The sequence below is a fragment of the Triticum aestivum genome, chromosome 4D (genome assembly GCF_018294505.1).
Source record: "Triticum aestivum cultivar Chinese Spring chromosome 4D, IWGSC CS RefSeq v2.1, whole genome shotgun sequence".
In the NCBI taxonomy this organism is placed as follows: Eukaryota; Viridiplantae; Streptophyta; class Magnoliopsida; order Poales; family Poaceae; genus Triticum; species Triticum aestivum.
In genome coordinates, this window is record NC_057805.1 from 298,129,021 (window position 1) to 298,149,623 (window position 20,603).

At 49.2% G+C, this 20,603-nt stretch overlaps 1 protein-coding gene across 1 annotated transcript; it reads left to right on the forward strand.

Annotated features, from left to right (window-relative positions):
* The first annotated feature begins 1,086 nt into the window (after positions 1-1,086).
* On the forward strand, positions 1,087-2,322 carry LOC123099927 (transcription repressor OFP1-like). The gene has a single exon (XM_044521944.1). It carries the CDS (start codon positions 1,208-1,210, stop codon positions 2,123-2,125), a length of 918 nt encoding a protein of 305 aa, XP_044377879.1. The 5' UTR covers positions 1,087-1,207; the 3' UTR covers positions 2,126-2,322.
* Positions 2,323-20,603: the final 18,281 nt, after the last annotated feature.

The following is a 20,603-nucleotide window of genomic DNA, read 5'->3' on the forward strand; positions in this document are numbered from 1 at the left end:
GAAAACTAATACTCCATGGAGTATCTTGCATATACTCCATGGAGTATCTTGCTAATGTATTCATGGTGATTTTTTTTAGGGTGTCATCCATGGAGTATCTTGGAAGGGCTGTCACCTTGCCCATCATGGTGGCACTTTTCATCTGGTTGATGTTGTTTGATCTTGCTCACATTGACAAGGTGATTCAGTCACTGGGTGACCGAAGGAGGCACGACAAGGATGCATTTGTCCTGTGTTAATTCACGTGGAAGGAACTTGGTCTCAAATTCTCACCGCACGACCGGGTTTATGACTACTACTTCCGTCCTGGTTTATCGGTCCCTTTGTAATTTTTGTTAGATTTTAACCCAAGATTTAACTAACAAACAAAATTCTCACCGCACGTCAGGGTTTATGACTAGCAAGCAATTCCCCAAAATCTAATCCCAGCAACTTTAAACGGGAACTGCTTGTACGTACGAGCCACGTCCGGCGCCAATCCACCGTGAATGGCGTGCGGCCGTGAGCATCCGTCATCCATGAATGTATTGTGTATGTAGCACCCAGTGGCGGACGACGTACGTGCATGCGGGTTGATCAGATGAGCCGTTCGGCCTGAGAAGAAGAAACGCACGCTCCGACGCTCGGCTCTGGTGCCCCACTCTATCGACTGTTATCGTCACTGTTACAGTATAATTACTTAGGTGCACCCACCTACACCTACCCTCGCACAAACACGCGGTGCTGGAGTTCAATTTCGGGGCCGTCGGGCGCCACAGGCGCCTGCCCCACGCCAGCCGAAAGCTTTGCAAGGATCGGCCCCCTGCGTTTGCATCGCATTCAAATGATGCACAGCACGGTAGACCAAAACTTTGACATCTACGACCCTTGTGCTTCCCATACCACGGACAGGACACCAGTATCTCTATCTCGCGTACGTACTGCTAGTAGATGAATGTAAAGTGCGCCTCAAATACCAGGACCAGTTCACACTCCACAACAAATTGCTCTGACAAGTAGATATTCGATATCTCTTCGTCCCCCGCATCAGAAAGCTAGCAGACGACGTGTCGCCACATTCGCGATATATAACTACCGTGCGCTAGCTGGGCACTGCAACTTTGATCACCAACGCGCACACCCACGCCACGCCACGCCACCACACACACACGCTCTGTCTTGGCCGCAACAGAGTGTCTCTGTCTCTGTCTCCCGCCCGGCCCGCGCGATGCCAGCCTCCTCCTGGTTCCACAAGCTCAGGGGGAGGAGCACAAGGAAGGGCAAGCGATCGCCCGCGTGTCCGCCGAGTCCGACCCGTGGCTCCTCCGCCGACGCAATCGCATTCGTCGCCGCCTCGCCGGAGTGGACGGACCAAAAGACAAGCCAGCAGGGCCGGCCACCCGCGCGCCCACCGGCGGCGTGCGCCGGCTACTCTCCCAACAGAGCCTCCTACTACTTTCCGAGCGCGGACCGGGCGCCGCGCCCGGACGGAGCGCTCCGGTGCATCGCCCCGCGCGGCGCCGCCGACGACGACGGCGCGGCCTTGGACGTCCGCGTCGACGTCATCCATCGCCGCGCCGGCAGGCTCGGCGGGATTGACGCGCCTCCAGCGACGCCGGAGCTCAACCTTCGGCGCATCGTCACGAGGCCCGCCGCCAAGAACGACCCCGCGGAAAGCGCCGCCGTCAGCAGCAGCGCCAGCACCCCCACCTCGGCTGCCACGACGCCGTCCACCTGCAGGGCGTGGGGGTTCCACGTGAAGCCGGACGGCAGGCGGCGGCGGCAGCGCGGCCACGACGACAAAAGTACCCGGAAGGAAAAAGCAGCCGAGGACGCGGGCAGCAGGAGACGGCGGTGGCTGTACGAGAGCCTGGTGGTGGTGAAGACATCGTCGGACCCAGAGAGGGATATGGCGGAGAGCATGGCGGAGATGGTGGCGGCCAACCACATCGGGTCATCAGAGGACCTCGAGGAGCTGCTGGCGTGCTACCTCGCTCTCAACGCCGCCGAGCACCACCGCGCCGTCCTTGCCGCGTTCCGCCGCGTCTGGCACTCTGGCTTCACGTCGCCGGCCAAAGAATGCGGCACCTGCGCCATTAAGGCCACAAGCTGCCTGCACCGCAGGCGAACTACTCCTAATTCCTAAACACCTCTGAATTCTCTAGGAATCACATCACAATGCACTTTCGTGTCTCATGCATGGATGAGGATGCATCATGCATGCGTAGTGTGTGTGTGTGATCATAATCATATCATTGACGGATTGATCGGCTCATGGTCATGATCCAAGTATATTCTTGTTGCGTTTTAGTCTTGATGAAAAGGCTAGTATAGCTTGCATTCTGTCAAGTTGACACAAGTTTCTTTCTTTTGCGTTTCTCGAACTTTCATCGGTTGGTGGTAATCTCTCTGGTCCTGGCACGGCGTTGTGAGGCTGAAGAATGGAACAGCACGCCCACGATATGCGCACCCCACTCTAGCTTCAAAGGCGGATTAGATGCCGCCTTTACAGCTCGATCCGTGCGCTGGGATAATTCAATGGGAATTCCGCTGTTTATCACTTTGCCGGTCCAAGAATTCCGTGTGATTACCCAATAATGATAGATAGTTGCGCTCTACTGCTGACCAGCTGTACCATCATCACCCTCCTTAGTTGATTTAGATTTATCTAGATACGGATTCAACACAAACAAACAAAAATTGGCATTTTAGCGCAAAAATTAAAAATGCCCCATGCTTCACTCGGGAGATACTATTTTTTTTAAGGTAAATGTCGCCGCTTTTATTTAACTTAAAACAAGTCTGGAATCTCGCCAAATCTGGTGGTGATCCAAGCCAAATCTTACAAAGTTCTTCTCCTACCCCTATCTTTGCTAGTTTATGCGCGGCAACATTTGCAGAACGCCTCACCCACGAAACTCTAAAAGCATTAAAAGACCGAAGCATAGTCTTGATCTCCTCCACCCATGAGCCTGTCGCTGCCAAAATCCTTTCCGGAGTGTTGATCACTTGCACTAGAGCCTGGCTGTCCAGTTCCAGTTGAATTCTGCACATTCATCTCCGCTGCCATCAATAGGGCTCGCTTGCACGCTTTGATCTCCGCAGCCTCGGCCTCAAAAACATGAGGGAAGAAGTAGCATGCTTCTGCAAGAAAGGCACCATTATGATCCCGCAATACGACGCCTCCTCCACTCTTGCCTCCAAACTTGGACGTTGCACCGTCAGTATTGGCCTTGATCCAACCCTCCTCCGGCGCTGTCCATCTTTGCAGCATCGTCACTTTGGTCTCCCGACCCGGCTTGTCGTGAACTTCCCTCCATTCCTTCATGAAAGAGCAAACCCTCTCTATTATTTCATGTGGTTCATCGATCCTCTTGCCGTTCTTCGTCTCATTTCGTGCCAGCCATAAGGCATAAACCGCATGGATCATTGCTTGTCGCTCGTCTTCATGAGCTTCTGCAAACCACTCAAGCAGCCAATTAGCCAGCTCGCTCAGAGAGCATGTGAAACTCGGTGGGGCTGCCACCGTTACTCCCTTTTCTGAGCGCAGCCGGTTCCAGAACTGGACAGAATGTTGGCAAGTCCAAAATGTATGCATGATAGTTTCCTCACGTCCGCACACTGCACAAAATACTCCTGGCTTGATCCTCCTTCGCAGCAGCTCCGCACCCACCGCCAAGCCGTTTCTAATCACCCTCCACATGTGGATTTTCGCCTTGCCTGGTGCGCTGGTATCCCAAATGCCCAAATACCCCTGATGCTTGTTAACTGAGCTTGCTGATTCCGGTCGTCCGGTTTTCAGCTTATTCAGTGTCATTCTCAAGTGATAAGCGGAACGCACCGTGAAGATGCCATTCTTTGTAAAGTTCCAAGCTAAAACATCCTGCATCGTTGGCCCCCCAATAGCTATTTGTTTTATGTCTTGCACATCATCCGGCGAGAGCATCTCATCAATTTTAGTAGTATTCCACGCATCTCTAGTCGCCACCATCAGGTCTGCCACCTTAGTTACTCCCTGCAAATACACAACCCCGAGTGGCCTCATGCTGCCGCTTCTCGGGATCCAGTTATCGTGGTGTATGTTGATGCTAGTTCCATCTCCGACCCGCCAAACAAGTCCTTCTCTCATAAGATCGCGGCCATGTAGAATACTTCGAAAGGTAAAAGAACCCCCCGAGGGACACGTGGCCGACATAATCGTGGTGTCCGGGAAGTACCTTGCCTTAAGAACGCGGGCACACAATGACGTCGGATATTGTAAGATCCTCCATGCCTGTTTGGCCAAGAGGGCTTGGTTGAAGGCCTTCGGATCACGAAAGCCGAGACCACCATCCCGCTTAGCCTCACACATCTTCTCCCACGAGATCCAATGCACCTTCTTATCACCATTTGTTGCCCCCACCAGAATTTTGACGAGATAGAAGTCAGGTTCCGGCACATTTTCTTTGTGAGGTGGAAAGAACTCATAGTGTAAGTTGGTGTAGCTTGGAGTATAGACTTAACAAGAACTTCCCGCGCAGCCTTTGAGAGCCCCTGGCCCTTCAAACCGTTAAACTTTCCTTTTGAGCACTCCGTGACATATTTGAAGGTGTCGTCCTTTGATCTTCCTACCAGTGTAGGCAGACCCAAATACTGCTCACCAAGGGCTTCATTGTGAACACCAAGTATGTTCTGTAATTGGCCCTTCAGGTCGTCCTGAGTGCCCTTACCAAAGAAAATGGCAGATTTCTGTAAGTTAATGCGCTGACCCGAAGCCTCCTCGTACTGTCTCAGAATTTCCTTCAACTCCATCATATTATCCAAAGATCCCTCCAGGAAAACAATACTGTCATCGACGAACAGCAAGTGAGTAACATTGGGGCCAGTGCTCCCAAATGACACTCCTTTGATTCTCTTCTCCTCTTATGCTCTTTTTAGAAGCGCCGAGAACCCCTCCACACAGAACAAGAACAAGTAGGGTGACAACGGGTCACCTTGTCTCAATCCACGAGAGGGGCCAAAAACCCTAGATAAGCCGCCATTAAGCCGCACTGAGAACCTCGCCGACGTCACGCATCGTATAATCATAGCAATCTGTTGAGCATCAAAACCCACTCGATTCAGAACCTGCTCTAGACAAATCCATTCGACCCTATCATATGTCGTCATCATGTCTAGCTTCACCACACACAGTGGCTTCTTTCTCTTCCTGTTTCGAATGGCGTGCACACACTCATATGCCACAAAAACATTATCCGTGATCAACCTCCTCGGAACAAAGGCACTTTGTTCTTCTGATATCAATAGAGGGAGTGAACCTTTTAGTCTGTTTGCCAACACCTTCGTGGCTATTTTATAGAGCATGTTGCATAAGCTAATCGGTCTGAACTGTGAAAGCAACTCCGGTGAGTTGATTTTCGGAATCGTAACTATAACCGTGTCGTTAAAACCCTCAGGCGTGGACGCTCCGTTAAGAAACTCCTTCACCGCCATGCACACATCCTCCTTAACCAATGACCAGTGTCTTTGGTAAAAGAGAGCTGGGAGTCCATCAGGCCCAGGTGCCTTTGTCGGACCCATTTGGAATAAAGCTCGCTCGATCTCCTCATCCGAAAAGGCTGCCGTCAGCCTTTGATTCATCTCCGCCGTAACCAGAGGTACAATATTTTGTAACAGTAAGTTGGCACCAGCCGACCCATCAGACGTGAACAACCATTCATAGAAAGAGGCCGCCAGTTCCCTCATATCCTCATCCACCGTGCAGTGGGATCCATCCTCCCGTCTAAGCGCCCTAACAGTATTTTTCCTCTTTCTGTGAGTTGCTCGGTTTTGGAAATATTTGGTATTTTAGTCTCCAGCTTTAAGCCAGTCCACCCTAGAACGCTAACGGTAGAACAGTTCTTCCCTCGCATAGATTTCTCTGAGTTTTTCCTCTATAGAACGGGTTTCCAGTGAACACCCCGTCGCCGCAGCCCTAGTTTTGGCCGCAACCAGCTGGGATTTAAGCTTACTAATTTGGCGTCAAATTGATCCGAAGACCACTCTAGCCCAACGCTGCATGGAGCTTGCGACCCGGCCCAGTCGCTGCATGCATGCATGCACCCCTTGTGCTCCCACATCTGACGAGGCCCACGCTTCAGCCACCATATCATCATAAGTCTCATGCCTGGTCCACGCCTCCTCAAAGCGAAACGGCCTGTCACTAGCTGGTCTTCGGGTAGGAGCCATCTCCATGGCCCGAATCAGCAACACTTGGTGGTCGGATTCCTCTGTCATCACATGTTCAACCGTCGTCTCAGGAAATAGATCAATGAAACTCTCATTACATGTTGCTCTGTCAAGCCTAACTTGAACGTTTTCAGCTCCATCTCGTTTATTATCCGACGTGTAGGGGTAGCCCGAAAAACCAAGATCCACTAGACCGCAGTCGGCCAAACAATCTCTAAAGTCTTCCATTTGCGCAAAACTCCGGTTATTTGCCCCAAGTTGGCCCGTTTGGAACATTGCCTCATTGAAATCTCCTGCACACATCCATGGTAGGTTGTCCTGAGCTCTCAAATACCGGATTGCATCCCACGACTTCTTATGCAACTCCGCTCTTGGTTCCCCGTAGAATCCAGTGAATCTACAGGTTTTACCCTCCCAAGTTATCGCTGCATCAACAAAATATTGGCTCCATGGCCTCAAAGTGACTTGCACATTATCCCTCCACCACAGAGTGAGACCTCCACTCCTCCCTTGACAGTCCACTGCCATGCCACATCTGAACCCTAGACTCCATTTCAGTCTCTCCATCGCCCTTGCTTTCTTTTTTGTTTCACATAAAAATACCACCGCTGGGTTGTAGGACCGTATCAGGTCCCTAAGTTCTCCCACTGTTGAGTCCAACCCCAGTCCTCGATAGTTCCAGGCCAAAAGATTCATGACGTCCGGCGGCCCTGTTCCACAGGGTCCGCTGCTTGATCATCTCTGTCTTGGATGCGGTCAAACACTGAGGCCGTTTTCCGCCTCGTCTCGCGAATGAACTCATCCTCACTGTCCAATCTCTCTGGATCGCCCTTGACTCTCCACACCTGCCTCGGCCTCCGCTTTCTATTTCCATCATCTCTCCATGCAAAAGGGTTCGAGCGGTGGCCCTCTCTAAAATCCCTCCTGTCTTTCCTCACGTAGTAGCCTCTGCGCCTTCCACTGTTTCCATGCATATCGGGCCCCCCCTAGTGGGTCGACCCGACCCGGTTGTGCATGGTACCCGTTAGTGCTTTCCTGTTCATAATTCCGGCTCATGCCACTCCTTTTATCCTGATTCCTTCCTCCCCCCTCCGTCTCCCTACGTCCACCCTGCTGACTGCCACCCTGCTGCTCCATTAATGTATTTCTGAGATCTTGTTCTCTTCGAGCTTCGAGGCTCTCCCTGAGGTCACGTCCCCGAGGAGTATCAGTTTTATCTCTTGTTTTGTTTGGGCTAGAGACCTCTCCCCCATTGTTCTATTGACGCTCCCCCGTGCGCCCATCCGAGGTTCTAGAGAAGTCGGGTTGCAGGTTCCTCTTGGTGGGCAAATCTCAGACTCTGGGTCACTCGCTATTGTTCCTTGCGGCCTCACCAGTGTGAGAGCCTCCGAAACTATTATTGCTGCTGGTCGCTCCAGTCACCGACCCGTCCTTGCCGGAATTGTTCCTTCCCGGAGACGCCCTCAGCCATCCCCCCATTGCATCGTTGAGTCAACCGGAGGCTCACATTCTCCTCCAACATGGACCAGCCGTCCACAATCAAAACAAAAGTGCGGGATCTTCTCGTAGTAGAAGTCAAACCATGTCTTCTCCTTATCCTCCTTCTTCTTCAAAAAAAAACCCTCTGACTAGCGGCTCAAAAACCGAGGTCTTTGTTCTAATTCTGAAATTCTGTCCTCGAGCCATGCCTTCTTTGTCCACATCCACCTTGACTGTCTCTCCCAACCAATCCCCCAAGGCTCTACCAAAAGCTTCGGTTCTCTTATCAGGCGGGAAGTCTGCAATCCTCACCCAGACATCGATTTTATCAAATATCATCTCTGAGGGCCTCTTGTCTCCTCATACTTTTTCATCACCAGCACACTGAAGTCAAATTGCCATGGACCATTGTATATGACATGCCGATAGTCCCCTTCTGATCCAAAGTGAACCTCAAAGATATTAGGGCCAATCTCAACGAATTTTGCTTCCCGATGCAGACCCCATGCTCTTGGCATGGTTTTCTCAACTACAGACATCTTCATTGGTCGGGGAGAGCAAACCTTGCCCACAGCTGACCATCGATAATCTTTACGGACCTGTGGACTCGGATCTTCAAAAACAAAGCCCTCCTCTTCCTTGTCCATGAGTATCATACCACCTAACCTCGCCGAAAGGCTTGCGGCCGGATCCGGTGTCCTACTCTCCTCAGGAGACTTGCCGCCCCCACTAGCAAATCCGCCAGGTTTCTTCGCCGGTGGCGTAGCCGCCGCCGCAGATGGTGTCGGTGTCGCTTTGTTTGCCCTAGCCGCATCCTTTCGTCCTGCCTCCTCCGCCATGAGAACCTCTCCAAAGCGCGGGGACGCAAGCACACCAGCCGTGGACCAGGGAGACGCCGTCGCCGCCCCGCTCCTCGTCGTATTCAAACCACCCAGATGTGATGAAACCCTAACCCTAGCGCAGGACCGCAGTCGCCTAGACGATCACCTCCTGCCGCCTTAGCACTTCACGACCTGGTGGACCCCGTAGACGATTCGGGAGATACTATTCGAAGATTACACCATCATCATAAGAAAACCTTTCTAACCGTACACCATCATAAAAAGGTCCGGTCCTCCGACCTCCGACTTGTGCCGGATAAGTCAAATATGAAGTCATTGTATACATGCATGAATAATCTGCCGAGGAGATAAAATACATTTTTAAAATATAAACCACAACATGACTGGCAAGCTGCACAACCTAAAAATAAGGTTATGGGGCAGACTAAGGCATAGCCTAGTGGTGGGGAGGGGTTGATGCCTTCCCACCCACCCAGGTTCAAGGCATGGTACTTGCAATTTGGGTTTGTTGGACCAATTATACTGTAGGGGGTTCCCTTACAGTCTTTCTATAAAAAAAATAAGGTTATGGGCCCCACAAAAATGTATCTAGAAAAATGTTTTATCAATACCTTGCAATCAATAGCCGAGAATGTTATGCGCACTACGGGCCTGTAAAGATTTGAAGCTACTTGAACTATGATCTGCATTCTATGAGCGAACTTGCACTATAAAAATATGTCTTTAATAGATTCGTCATGTTAGCAAAAGACATAACTCTTGCTACCTTGCCAAATGCGGCACACCAGGTAATCTCAAGTCAAGCTCACACATTTATTTAAGAGAAAAGTATACTTTCCGTCCCTTAACTCTTGGTGGAGTCTAGATTTGGTCCCTCAACTATAATATCGAACCAATGAAAAAAAAACTATAAAATCGAACAATTTGCACCCCAACTACTGAAACCGGACAAGGTTCGTTCCTGGACTCTTTTGCTGCTGACTCACCCAGTTTTGACTGAGCTGACTTGGATTCATGTAGTCTTTCAAATCAGTGTACTTTTTCCAAATCCACGTGCTTTCTTTAAGTACGCGTAATTTTTTCAAATTCACATACTTTTTTCCAAATCCTCATAGTTTTTGTGAAAAAAATTGTATTTAAATAAGTACACGAACTACAATAAAAGTATTCGAACTTGAAAAATATACGCGGTTTTGTAGAAAAATATGTAAATTTCAAAAGGTGCACAAACTAGAATAAAGTACGCAAATTTGAAAAAATGCGAACTTGAAAAATGTACGCGGTTTTGTAGAAAATACGTGAATTTCAAAAAAAGTATGCGAAGATGAAAACATTACGTGAATTTGAAACAATTACACGAAGTGAAAAAAGTACATGAATTTTAGAAAGGTTTACAGATTAAAAAATGATTTTGAATAAAGTACATGGATTTGGAAGAATAAACAGATATGAAAAATATACGTGAATTTCAAAAAAAAAGTTCACAGATTTGGAAAAACTATGCGAATTTGAGTCAGCACCGGTCAAAACCGATGTGAGTCAGCACCAAAACCGGCCAAAATCAAGACCAGAGACGAATCTTGTCCAGTTTCAATAATTGAGGGTGCAAGTTATCCGGGTTCAAAGTTGAGGGACCAAATTTAGACTCAACCAAGAGTTAAGAGGCGAAAAGTATATTTTTCTCTTTATTTAATAGTCAAAGGAATATCTTCACTAAAGGAGGTGGTTTGAGCTTCCGCAAGAACATCGATGTGGGTAATCACCTCATACAAGGATTCGACAGAAAACCTGCTATTATGATGCAAGTTCTACTGAAACTCGTCTTGTTCTTTTGACGGCTGAATGTGTTCCAAACATGTGAGCAATTTATTCCATGATGTGAGAAATATTCAACCACACATGGACAAAGCTGATGCTAGTGTTCACGCTGTGAAGATGGTCAAGATGGTCAAACTTGGAATTTGATCCCGGTGCATTGGAAATATAGCCACCTTCACAAGCCACTTAACCAAGAGAAAATTCTAATTTGACATGGATAGAATAAAGGCTTCAGTATTTAATCCTGAAAATTCCAGTCTTTCATTATTTTACACCGAGTCTAACTTCCATTCCTAATATGCCAATACCATCAGTCCCACTACAATCTACCATCTAAGGGCATCTCCAATGCAAACTCCTAAAGTATATTTGTCATGCGCTCGCGGACAGTGATACAGGAGCTAACCATCTAACCATGTCTTACCATCCCCCGACTTAGCATCTCCACAACCTATCTGGTCACGGACGCCGAGCGTGGATCAACTAGGTGCCTGCTCTCTATTCGCCGGTATGTCTCAACTGAATAAGACAGCGTGCGATAACGCAGACAAGGGTAATCTACGATGGAGACAGAGACAGCTTCGAGGAAGGACACGTGGATGACTCGGAGCCGGAGGTGTACGCCGAGCAGCCGAGCATGTACACCCAGCCGAGCACATACATCTAGCCGGGCACGTATACCCAGTAACCGTACTCATACACAGGCAGCCGGAGCAGGACACGTATGGCCACTAGCGGAGCTATGTGTAACAAAAATAGGCCGCGGCCCGCCCAGCATCTAGCAAATGTAGTGGAGGATTCAGAGTATACTAAGTTGTGACAGAAAAAATAATGGTTTTTTCTTGTACTGGCCACCCACCTTTACTAGTGTAGCTCCGCCATAGCCACTGTGTATGGCGATGGCGGACTTGATCGGAAGGATTGGCTGGCCGATCCAAAGAAGAGGGGTAGAGGAGAAATCTTCAACATGTGGTAGGACAAATTATTGTGTGATGTGAGGTTGGCCACTAGCATCGATATGAGCCATGGCACAGAGCTAAAGGGCGCAATATTTTGGTCCAATATCCATTCTTGGTTCCATGAGCACAAGAATTTCAAGCCCTACTGCAACGAACTCATCACGATGGTGGAAAAAAGTAGCTCAACCATCGATGGTACATCATTCAAGAGGCTGTGAGCAAGTATTGCGGCCATTTAAAACAACTAATCAGTTTGTGGCCAAGTGGTTCACAAATCACTGAGAAAGTAAATTTTTATATGTGTTAGTCATTTGGCGGATATGCTCTATGTGTTGGTCATTTCGTCGGATATGTAGCTTTTTGGCAATGTATTTTTTTAGACCCCCTGTGCGTGCAACTTGTTCTTGAAGGTGGAGAAGAAGAACTTCGCCCTCATGCATTGTTGGTTCAGATTGAATGGGCAACCCAAATGAGAATTATCCATTGTCAACCCCATCAAGACCACCGGCATCAGTAATGAGGAAGCGAGTGATCCAATCGATCCAACAAAATAGCCGCCCAAGAAGGTTCGGAGGGCGTTCTGGAGAAAGAAGTGGAAGGAAAAGGAAAAGAGAAAAGAGGCGGCGGCCAAGATGACGAAGATATTCTAGGGCACCATGGCGAAAAAGGAGGAGGCATGTGTCAATCGCTCCAATGTGAAGGAGGAAAAGAAGGCCGAGAGGTTTAACATCTTGATGGCAACGAACGAGAAGAAGATCAACGTCAAAGAGAAGAAGATCAAGCTCGAAGAGAGAAGGGTTGGGCTCGCGGCCGCTTCGGAGGACACCGAGATGTTGACCATGGGGATGAACGAGTTGGTTGACGATGTGGCAATGATCGAGAATTATCGTCGAGGTGAGCCAACTAAGAATCCCATCGACTAGAGGGAGTGTTCATGATCTACTAAATGGGCCAGGTCTCGTCGGCTCCGAATCCAACACTGACGAAGCCGACTTCACCAAACCATTCGAATCTACTGAGCACTGCGTGCTTTGTATGGCTAATAGGGCTGAACGTGTTTGGCACAGCGGGTGTGTCTATGTTTCAATTCACTAAAAGAGACACCATGACAGTACACACCAGGTCTAGATTGGGGCCTTTCACACTTTGGTGCAAGGGGGGTTGTCTATGTTTCAAATCACCAAAGAATATCACCACAACCTCTTGTTCCTGCTAAAAAATTATTTTGTTTGGTCAATGGTCTTACGTACTGAAGTTCACCTTGTTCATGTCAAGATGTTGAAGTGCTTGGCGGCTGAAATGTAGGCGGCTGAGAAGGAGGCGGATGGTGTGGAGGAGCAGACGGTGGAGTGAGTGAGGAGGGATGCTATGAACACCACACTCTCATATTACTATGCATTTGAAATGAAAATAGCCGGATCTGGACGGATGCCTAGTGAATGTGGTTGGATGCCCGGCTCCCACTTCCATGTACGCGGATTGGTCTGTATCCGTGTCCGTGCACTAATCCGAACTAGTCCGTGGACAAATAATGTGTCCATTTTAAGAGATAGCGTTGAAGATGCCCTAGTGATGCTCCCTTCAGTTATTTTTTTCTACATATTAGCTTTGACTAAAGAAAGAAAAATTATAGTTTGATCAAGTTTGTAGAAAAAAAAATCAACGCTTTTAATACCTAATCAATATTATTATATGCATTGTAGAATTGTTTTGTATTATATTTATTTGACATTATAGATGTTGATATCTTTTATTCTTAAATTGGTCAAAGTTAACAAAGTTTGATTTAGACAAATCTAAAGCGCGACTAAAATGGAACGGAGGAGTAGAGTGGGTTGTATTTTTTTGTTTTTGAACTTGAGTAGAGTGGGTTCTATCAATCCGTTTGTTGCGTCGTACACATGGTGATTTAAGAGTAAGACCAGACTGAAAGTCAAGCACAAGCAGGAAAATGAAGGCATTGTGGTGCATTTCGAGGCAAATTTGACAAATTTGACCTATAAACGAAATCAAATTATAGAATGAACTATCCGTGAAACTATTTCACGCGGCTGACCTTTTTGTGTGACGCCCGACACGAAGGCGCCACGCTACGCTGTGCAACGCCTCACAGTTAGGCGCTACACGGCCAGCGTCGCACCCGTGTGATCCAAAAATTACTAAGTCAGTGTGCAGCGCCTGAGAGCTAGGCGCCACACTATACAGTGTAGCACCTAGCTCCTAGGCGTTGCACTAGTGCAGCGCCTAGCTCCCAGGCGCTGCACCAGCGCCTGAGAGCTAGGCGCTACAGGTCAGCCGCGTGAAATAGTTTCACGGACAATTCATTCTGTGATTTGATTTCGTCTATAGGTCAAATTTGTCAAAATTGCCGCATTTCGACCAAAAAGGAAGCAAGAAGAAGTCCACACACCCGTCACCATCAATTCATCATCTCATATTTACGCGTTTCCTCGGACTCGGAAAGTCAGAATGAGAGTGATCTGCCCCGAGTCCCAGAGTGACCCGGCCGGCCTCTTCCTGTCCCGTGGCAGCTTCCGAATAGATGGAGTTGTGAGACCTGCTCCAACGCACGACCTTATTCTGTCCATCGGCGTTCGTTTGAGTCAAAACAGACAAATGGCACGGTCTAACGTGTCGCCGCATCGACCAATTTTATCCGTTTCGCATCCGGCCCGCCTTATTTCTGGCGCTGTGACGCCCCTGATTCAATCGTACACTAATTATACACGCAAACGTGTACGATCAAGATCAGAGACTCACGGGAAGATATCACAACACAACTCTAAAAATAAATAAGTCATACAAGCATCATAATACAAGTCAGGGGCCTCGAGGGCTCGAATACAAGTGCTCGATCATAGACCAGTCAGCGGAAGCAACAACATCTGAGTACAGACATAAGTTAAACAAGGTGCCATAAGATGGCTAGCACAAATTGGGATACAGATCGAAAGAGGCACAGGCCTCCTGCCTGGGATCCTCCTAAACTACTCCTGGTCGTCGGCGGCCTCCAGGTAGTAGTAAGCACCCTCGTGGTAGTAGTAGTAGTCGTCGACGGTGGCGTCTAACTCCTGGGCTCCAGCATCTGGTTGCGACAACCGAGAAGAATGGAAAGGGGGAAAAAGGGAGAAAAGCAACCGTGAGTACTCATCCAAAGTACTCGCAAGCAAGGATCTATACTACATATGCATGGGTATCAGTGTAAAGGGGCAATATCGGTGGACTGAACTGCAGAATGCTAGAATAAGAGGGGGATAGCTAGTCCTGTCAAAGACTACGCTTCTGGCAGCCTCCATCTTGCAGCATGTAGAAGAGAGTAGATGGTAAGTTCACAAAGTATCATCGTATAGCATAATCCTACCCAGCGATCCTCCCCTCGTCGCCCTGTGTGAGAGCGATCACCGAGTTATATCTGGCACTTGGAAGGGTGTGTTTTATTAAGTATTCAGTTCTAGTTGTCATAAGGTCAAGGTACAACTCCGCGTCATCCTGTTACCGAGGATCACGGCTATTCGAATAGATAAACTTCCCTGTAGGGTGCACCGCATTACCCAACACGCTCGATCCCTCTGGCCGGACACACTTTCCTGGGTCATGCCCGGCCTCGGAAGATCAACACGTCGCAGCCCCACCTAGGCACAGCAGAGAGGTCAGCACGCCGGTCTAAATCCTATGCGCGCAGGGGTCTGGGCCCATCACCCATTGCACACCTGCACGTTACGAGGGCGGCCGGTGAGCAGACCTAGCAACCTCCATTACAAAGGAAGTTGCGTTACGCGGTCCAACCCGGCGCGCACTGCCCAGTCGCTGATGTCAAGAAGGCTTCGGCTGATACCACGACGTCGAGTGCCCATAATTGTTCCCGCGTAGTTGGTTAGTGCGTATAGGCCAGTGGCCAGACTCAGATCAAATACCAAGATCTCGTTAAGCGTGTTATTTTGAAGTAACCGCGGACGCCGACCAGGGCCAGGCTCACCTCTCTCCTAGGTGGTCTCAACCTGCCCTGTCGCTCCACCACAAAGTAACAGTCGGGGGCCATGAGGCCCAGGCCCAACACTACCGGGATGGAGCCACCTGTCCTTTCAGCCCCCACATCGGAATCACTTGCGGGTACTCTACGAGCCGACCCGACTTTAGTCACCACATGTATCATATAATGTATACAAGTATATACCCGTGATCACTTCCCGAGTGATCACGGCTGGGTAGTATAGCATGGCAGACGGACAAGAATGTAGGGCCACTGATAACTAGCATCCTATACTAAGCATTTAGGATTGCAGGTAAGGGTAACAACTGTAGCAACAATGACAGGCTATGCAGCAGAATAGGATTAACCGAAAGCAGTAACATGCTACACTACTCTAATGCAAGCAGTAGAGAGAAGGATTAGGCGATATGTGGTGATCAGGGGGGGCTTGCCTGGTTGCTTTGGCAAGAAGGAGTTGTCGTCGTTGACGTAGTCGTACTCAGGGGCATCAGCGTCGGTCTCGGGGTCTACCGGAGAAGAAGAGGGGGAAGAAACAGTATATACATTGCAAACAGATGCATGATAAAGCAAACAGCGGTGCTAGGTATGCCCTAACGCGGTAGGAGGTGATACCGGCAAAGGGGGGAAACATCCGGGAAAGTATCCCCGGTGTTTCGCGTTTTCGGACAGATGAACCGGAGGGGGGAAGTTGTGTGTTCGCTATGCTAGGGATGTGTGGCGGGCGAACGGGCTGCGTATTCGGATTCGTCTCGTCGTTCTGAGCAACTTTCATGTACAAAGTATTTTCATCCGAGCTACGGATTATTTTATATTAATTTTTAAAGTTTTAAATCATTTTCTAGAATTAACAGATTATTTTAATTTGAAATTGCATTTATGGTGTCATCATGACGCCAGCATGACATCAGCAGTCAACTTTGACCGTTGACTGGTCAAGTTGACACGCGGGTCCCACTGTCGTTGACTGAGATTAACTAAAACAGATCAATTAGTTTAATTAGTGATTAGGTTAATCTAATGAGGATTAATTAAGTTAATTTATTTATTTAACTAATTAATTAATTAATTAAATTTCATTTTTATTTTTATTATTTCCTTTTAATCTTTTTTTCTTTTAAAATGTTCCAAGGGCTGGGCCCCACATGTCATTGGGCCAGGGGGTGAGGGAGTCCTGGACTAAGGGGTCCTCGAGCGTCCGGCCTGTTAGCCATGGGCCGGACTGATGGGCTGTGAAGATACGAAGACTGAAGACTGCACCCGTGTCCGGATGGGACTCTCCTTGGCGTGGAAGGCAAGCCTGGCGACCGAATATGTAGATTTCTTTCCTTTGTAACCGACCTGGTGTAACCCTAGATCCTCCCGGTGCCTATATAAACCGGAGGACTCAGTCCGGAAAGGACAGATACTCATTACCATAGTCATACAGGCTAGACTTCTAGGGTTTAGCCATTACGATCTCGTGGTAGATCAACTCTTGTAATACTCATATTTATCAAGATCAATCAAGTAGGAAGTAGGGTATTACCTCCATAGAGAGGGCCCGAACCTGGGTAAACATCGTGTCCCCTGTCTCCTGTTACCATCGACCTTAGACGCACAGTTCGGGACCCCCTACCCGAGATCGCCGGTTTTGACACCGACATTGGTGCTTTCATTGAGAGTTCCACTGTGCCATCCCCAAAAGGTTTGATGGCCCCTTCAATCGTCAACAACAATGCTGTCCAAGGGGAAACCTTCCTCCCAGGACAGATCTTCATGTTCGGCAGCTTCGCACTACGGGCCAACTCGCTTGGCCACCTGGAGCAGATCGACAGCTACGCCCCTGGCCATCAGGTCAGATTCGGGAGCTTGAATTACGTCGCGGACATCCGTGGAGATTTGATCTTCGCCAGATTTGAGACCACGGCGACCGCTCCCGGCCACCTTGACGAACATGACCTAAATCTGTCGTCAGACCGCATCCAGGAGATAGCTCCTGTGACCACTCCGGCCTTAGATCCAGAGCGCACTGCGGCATCCAAGGATGGCAGGTTCGACCCCACCATGAAAGCCACAGATTCTCCGGTGTTGGAGCCGCACATGGACTTACCTCACGCAATACTCGTGTCACCGGAGCTCCGGACTCTTCTCTGGGTATAAGTTCCGAACCATGTGAGTCCACAGATACCGAACTTGATCGCTTATCGATCTTCGAGTTCAGCGCCGCAGACATCTTTTGGCACTCGCCCCTGGGCGATGTGCTGAACTCATTAAAAAACTTGTCCTTGGCGGAGGACTCACAACCGAACTATGTACGGTTCGAGCTAGGGGCTGATGATGGGGAAATTCGCTTCCCACCCGCCACCCACTCCATAGCCACTATCGATGACTTAACCGACATGCTTGCTTACGGCTCCGAAGACACCGTCAGTACGGACGACGATGCCGACGAGGAGCAGGGCCAGAACCCGCCATTCATTGGGCGATGGACGGCCACTTCTTCCTACGATGTATACATGGTGGATACGCCTAAAGAAACTAATAACGACGACAAAGAGGATCCAGTTGAAGATAAACCTCCTAAGACAAAGCCCAGTCGCCGGCGTCAGTGGCGCCGCTCTAAGTCACGACATACAAAATATAACAACACGGGCACTGGAGAAAACAGTACTAAGGACGATGCCGAAGACAATGAAGGCCCTGTTGGAACAACCCCCAAACAGGATGAACAGGCCATACACGAAGACTCAGAGGACAGTAATTATCTTCCGCTCTTCGAGGAAGAGGAGAGCCTCGGCAACGAGGAGTTCATTGTGCCGGACAAAACTATCGAGCAGGAGCGCTTCAAACGCCGGCTAATAGCCACTACAAGAAGCCTAAAAAAGAAGCAGTTGCAGCTTCAAGCGGACCAAGATCTACTCAATGATAGATGGACCGAAGTCCTGGCCGCCGAAGAATATGGCCTTAGCGGCCCAGCCAAAAGCTACCCGAATCGTAGATTGCTACCTCAGTTCGATGACGAGGCGCTGGAGCCCGTACTATCATCGCACGATGCGGCAGGCCGATCACAACTTGGGTCGGGTAAAGCGGCAACTCAAACCGAACACCAGATCGCCCCGCCTCGCCGTGAAGGCAAGAATAAAACAACTCGGGGTTGTACATACGACCCTCGACAGGACTTGGACAGTAGAGCAGGACACGCAAGATCGATCTACGGATCGCGAGGACGTGCCTCGACACGCGGCGATAGCTGGCTATCCGGACGTGACAAACCTAGCCACACCCGGGCTGAAGACCGCAAATGGACTCCATCAGAGGTACGTCGTAGTGTGGCCCAACATAGAGGCGCCGCACACCCTCTTTGCTTCACAGATGAAGTAATGGAGCATGAATTCCCAGACGGGTTAAAACCGATGAATATCGAATCATATGATGACGGAACAACGGATCCCGCAGTATGAATCGAGGACTTCCTCCTCCATATCCACATGGCCCACAGAGATGAACTTCATGCCATCAAATACCTGCCACTAAAACTCAAAGGACCAGCTCGGTACTGGTTAAACAGTCTGCCGGAAAATTCTATTGGCAGCTGGGAAGATTTGGAAGACGCCTTTCGTGACAACTTCCAAGGGACATATGTCCGGCCACCGGACGGCGATGACTTAAGTCACATTGTCTAGCAGTCCGGAGAGTCAGCCAGGAAGCTCTGGACTAGGTTCTTAGTTAAAAAGAACCAAATCGTCAACTGTCCGGACGTGGAAGCCCTCGCGGCCTTCAAACACAGCGTCCGGGATGAATGGCTGGCACGCCACCTCGGCCAAGAAGGACCTAAATCCATGACAGCCCTTACCGCTCCAATTACCCGCTTTTGTGCGGGAGAAGACAGCTGGCTCGCTCGTAGAAGCGATAGCACCGGCGACTCGGGCACTTCCAAAATCCGAGACGGCAATGGCAAGCCACGACGAAGCAAACACAATAGTCGCAATGATAATGAAAGATCATGCGACACAGCGGTCAACGCCGGATTTAGCAATCCCAAACCCGGTCAACGAAAAAAGCCATTCAAGGCAAACCGAGACGGACCATCCAATCTAGACAGGATATTGGACCGACCCTGCCAGATTCACGGACACCCCGATAAACCAGCTAATCTTACCAACAGAAGCTGTTGGGTCTTCAAGCAGGCCGGCAAGCTCAACGCCGAACACAAGGGGAGGAGGCCGCCAGGCGATAGGGACGACGGAGAGGTTCACCCACCAAATACCGGGAGCCAGAAGCAATTTCCCCCTGAAGATCGATCAACCCCGGAGCGGAAATAGCAGTCCGGCTTCCGCTGCCCACCTCATATACCCGCAAGATTTGCACCGTGTATACATCACTACGCACTTAAGATACCATGGGCATTGGCGGAAGCACAATACGGACAAGCTGGCAAGCATTCCCGTAACATTTTTATCAAATTTCATTTTTTATTTCTTCATTATTTCTTAAAAACAGGTGACGCAAAGGACAAGCATCTAAACCGACTCCATCGGAGTTCTGATCCGTACACTCACCTAAGGGGCTACTTCCGTCAAGGATTCCCCTCGCCGAGGACAGGCGGCGCAGACGTGCGACAGGAGGTCCAAAATAACTTTTTGTAGACCGCACTCTTTATTTCGAGCCTGTAATATGCCTTTCTCCTCCGCCTTCGATCCCGGGCATGTCAAATAGCCGAGGTTGTGGTCTTTATATATATAAAGTAATCATTGGCATATCGCTCAGCTCCTAGTAAATATAATCCGCATTAATCATTCGTTTCTTTTTCAAATGAATTCGGCCCCTATAGCTGTTTAACAGCCATACCTCGGCACAACCTGCCAGGGGCTCGGTATGGGAACAAATGAGTCGCCAAGAAAGTCCGAACAGCTTTATAAGCATACTTCGGTGTCACGAGTTTGGCCTTATATGCATCAGCTCCGAATCATGTCTTGGGTCAATGGTTGGGTTGCTCGGCTCCTGTGCTTGCTACCTACGTTCCGCTCTATCGGCTAGGGTAGTAAAGGGAGAACTACTGCAATTGTGCTTCCGGGTCATCTGGTCAAGCACCTCAATAGAGAAAGTCAAAAACCGACTGTCATGATGCTGCGAGAGCTGGTCAACCACTCGAGGACTTACCGGAATCTGTCGCGATTCCCTCCGTGTCACACGAAGGACCTTTTTTCTTCAGGTCATATATGTAACGCACCATATTGGAATAAGCCGTACGCATGCCAAGGGCTATATCGTAGTCCCCCCTATAAAACTCCTATGGCTAAGTGAAAATGTTAACGCCCTATAGTCTGATTGCCTGGTTCACCGCATTAT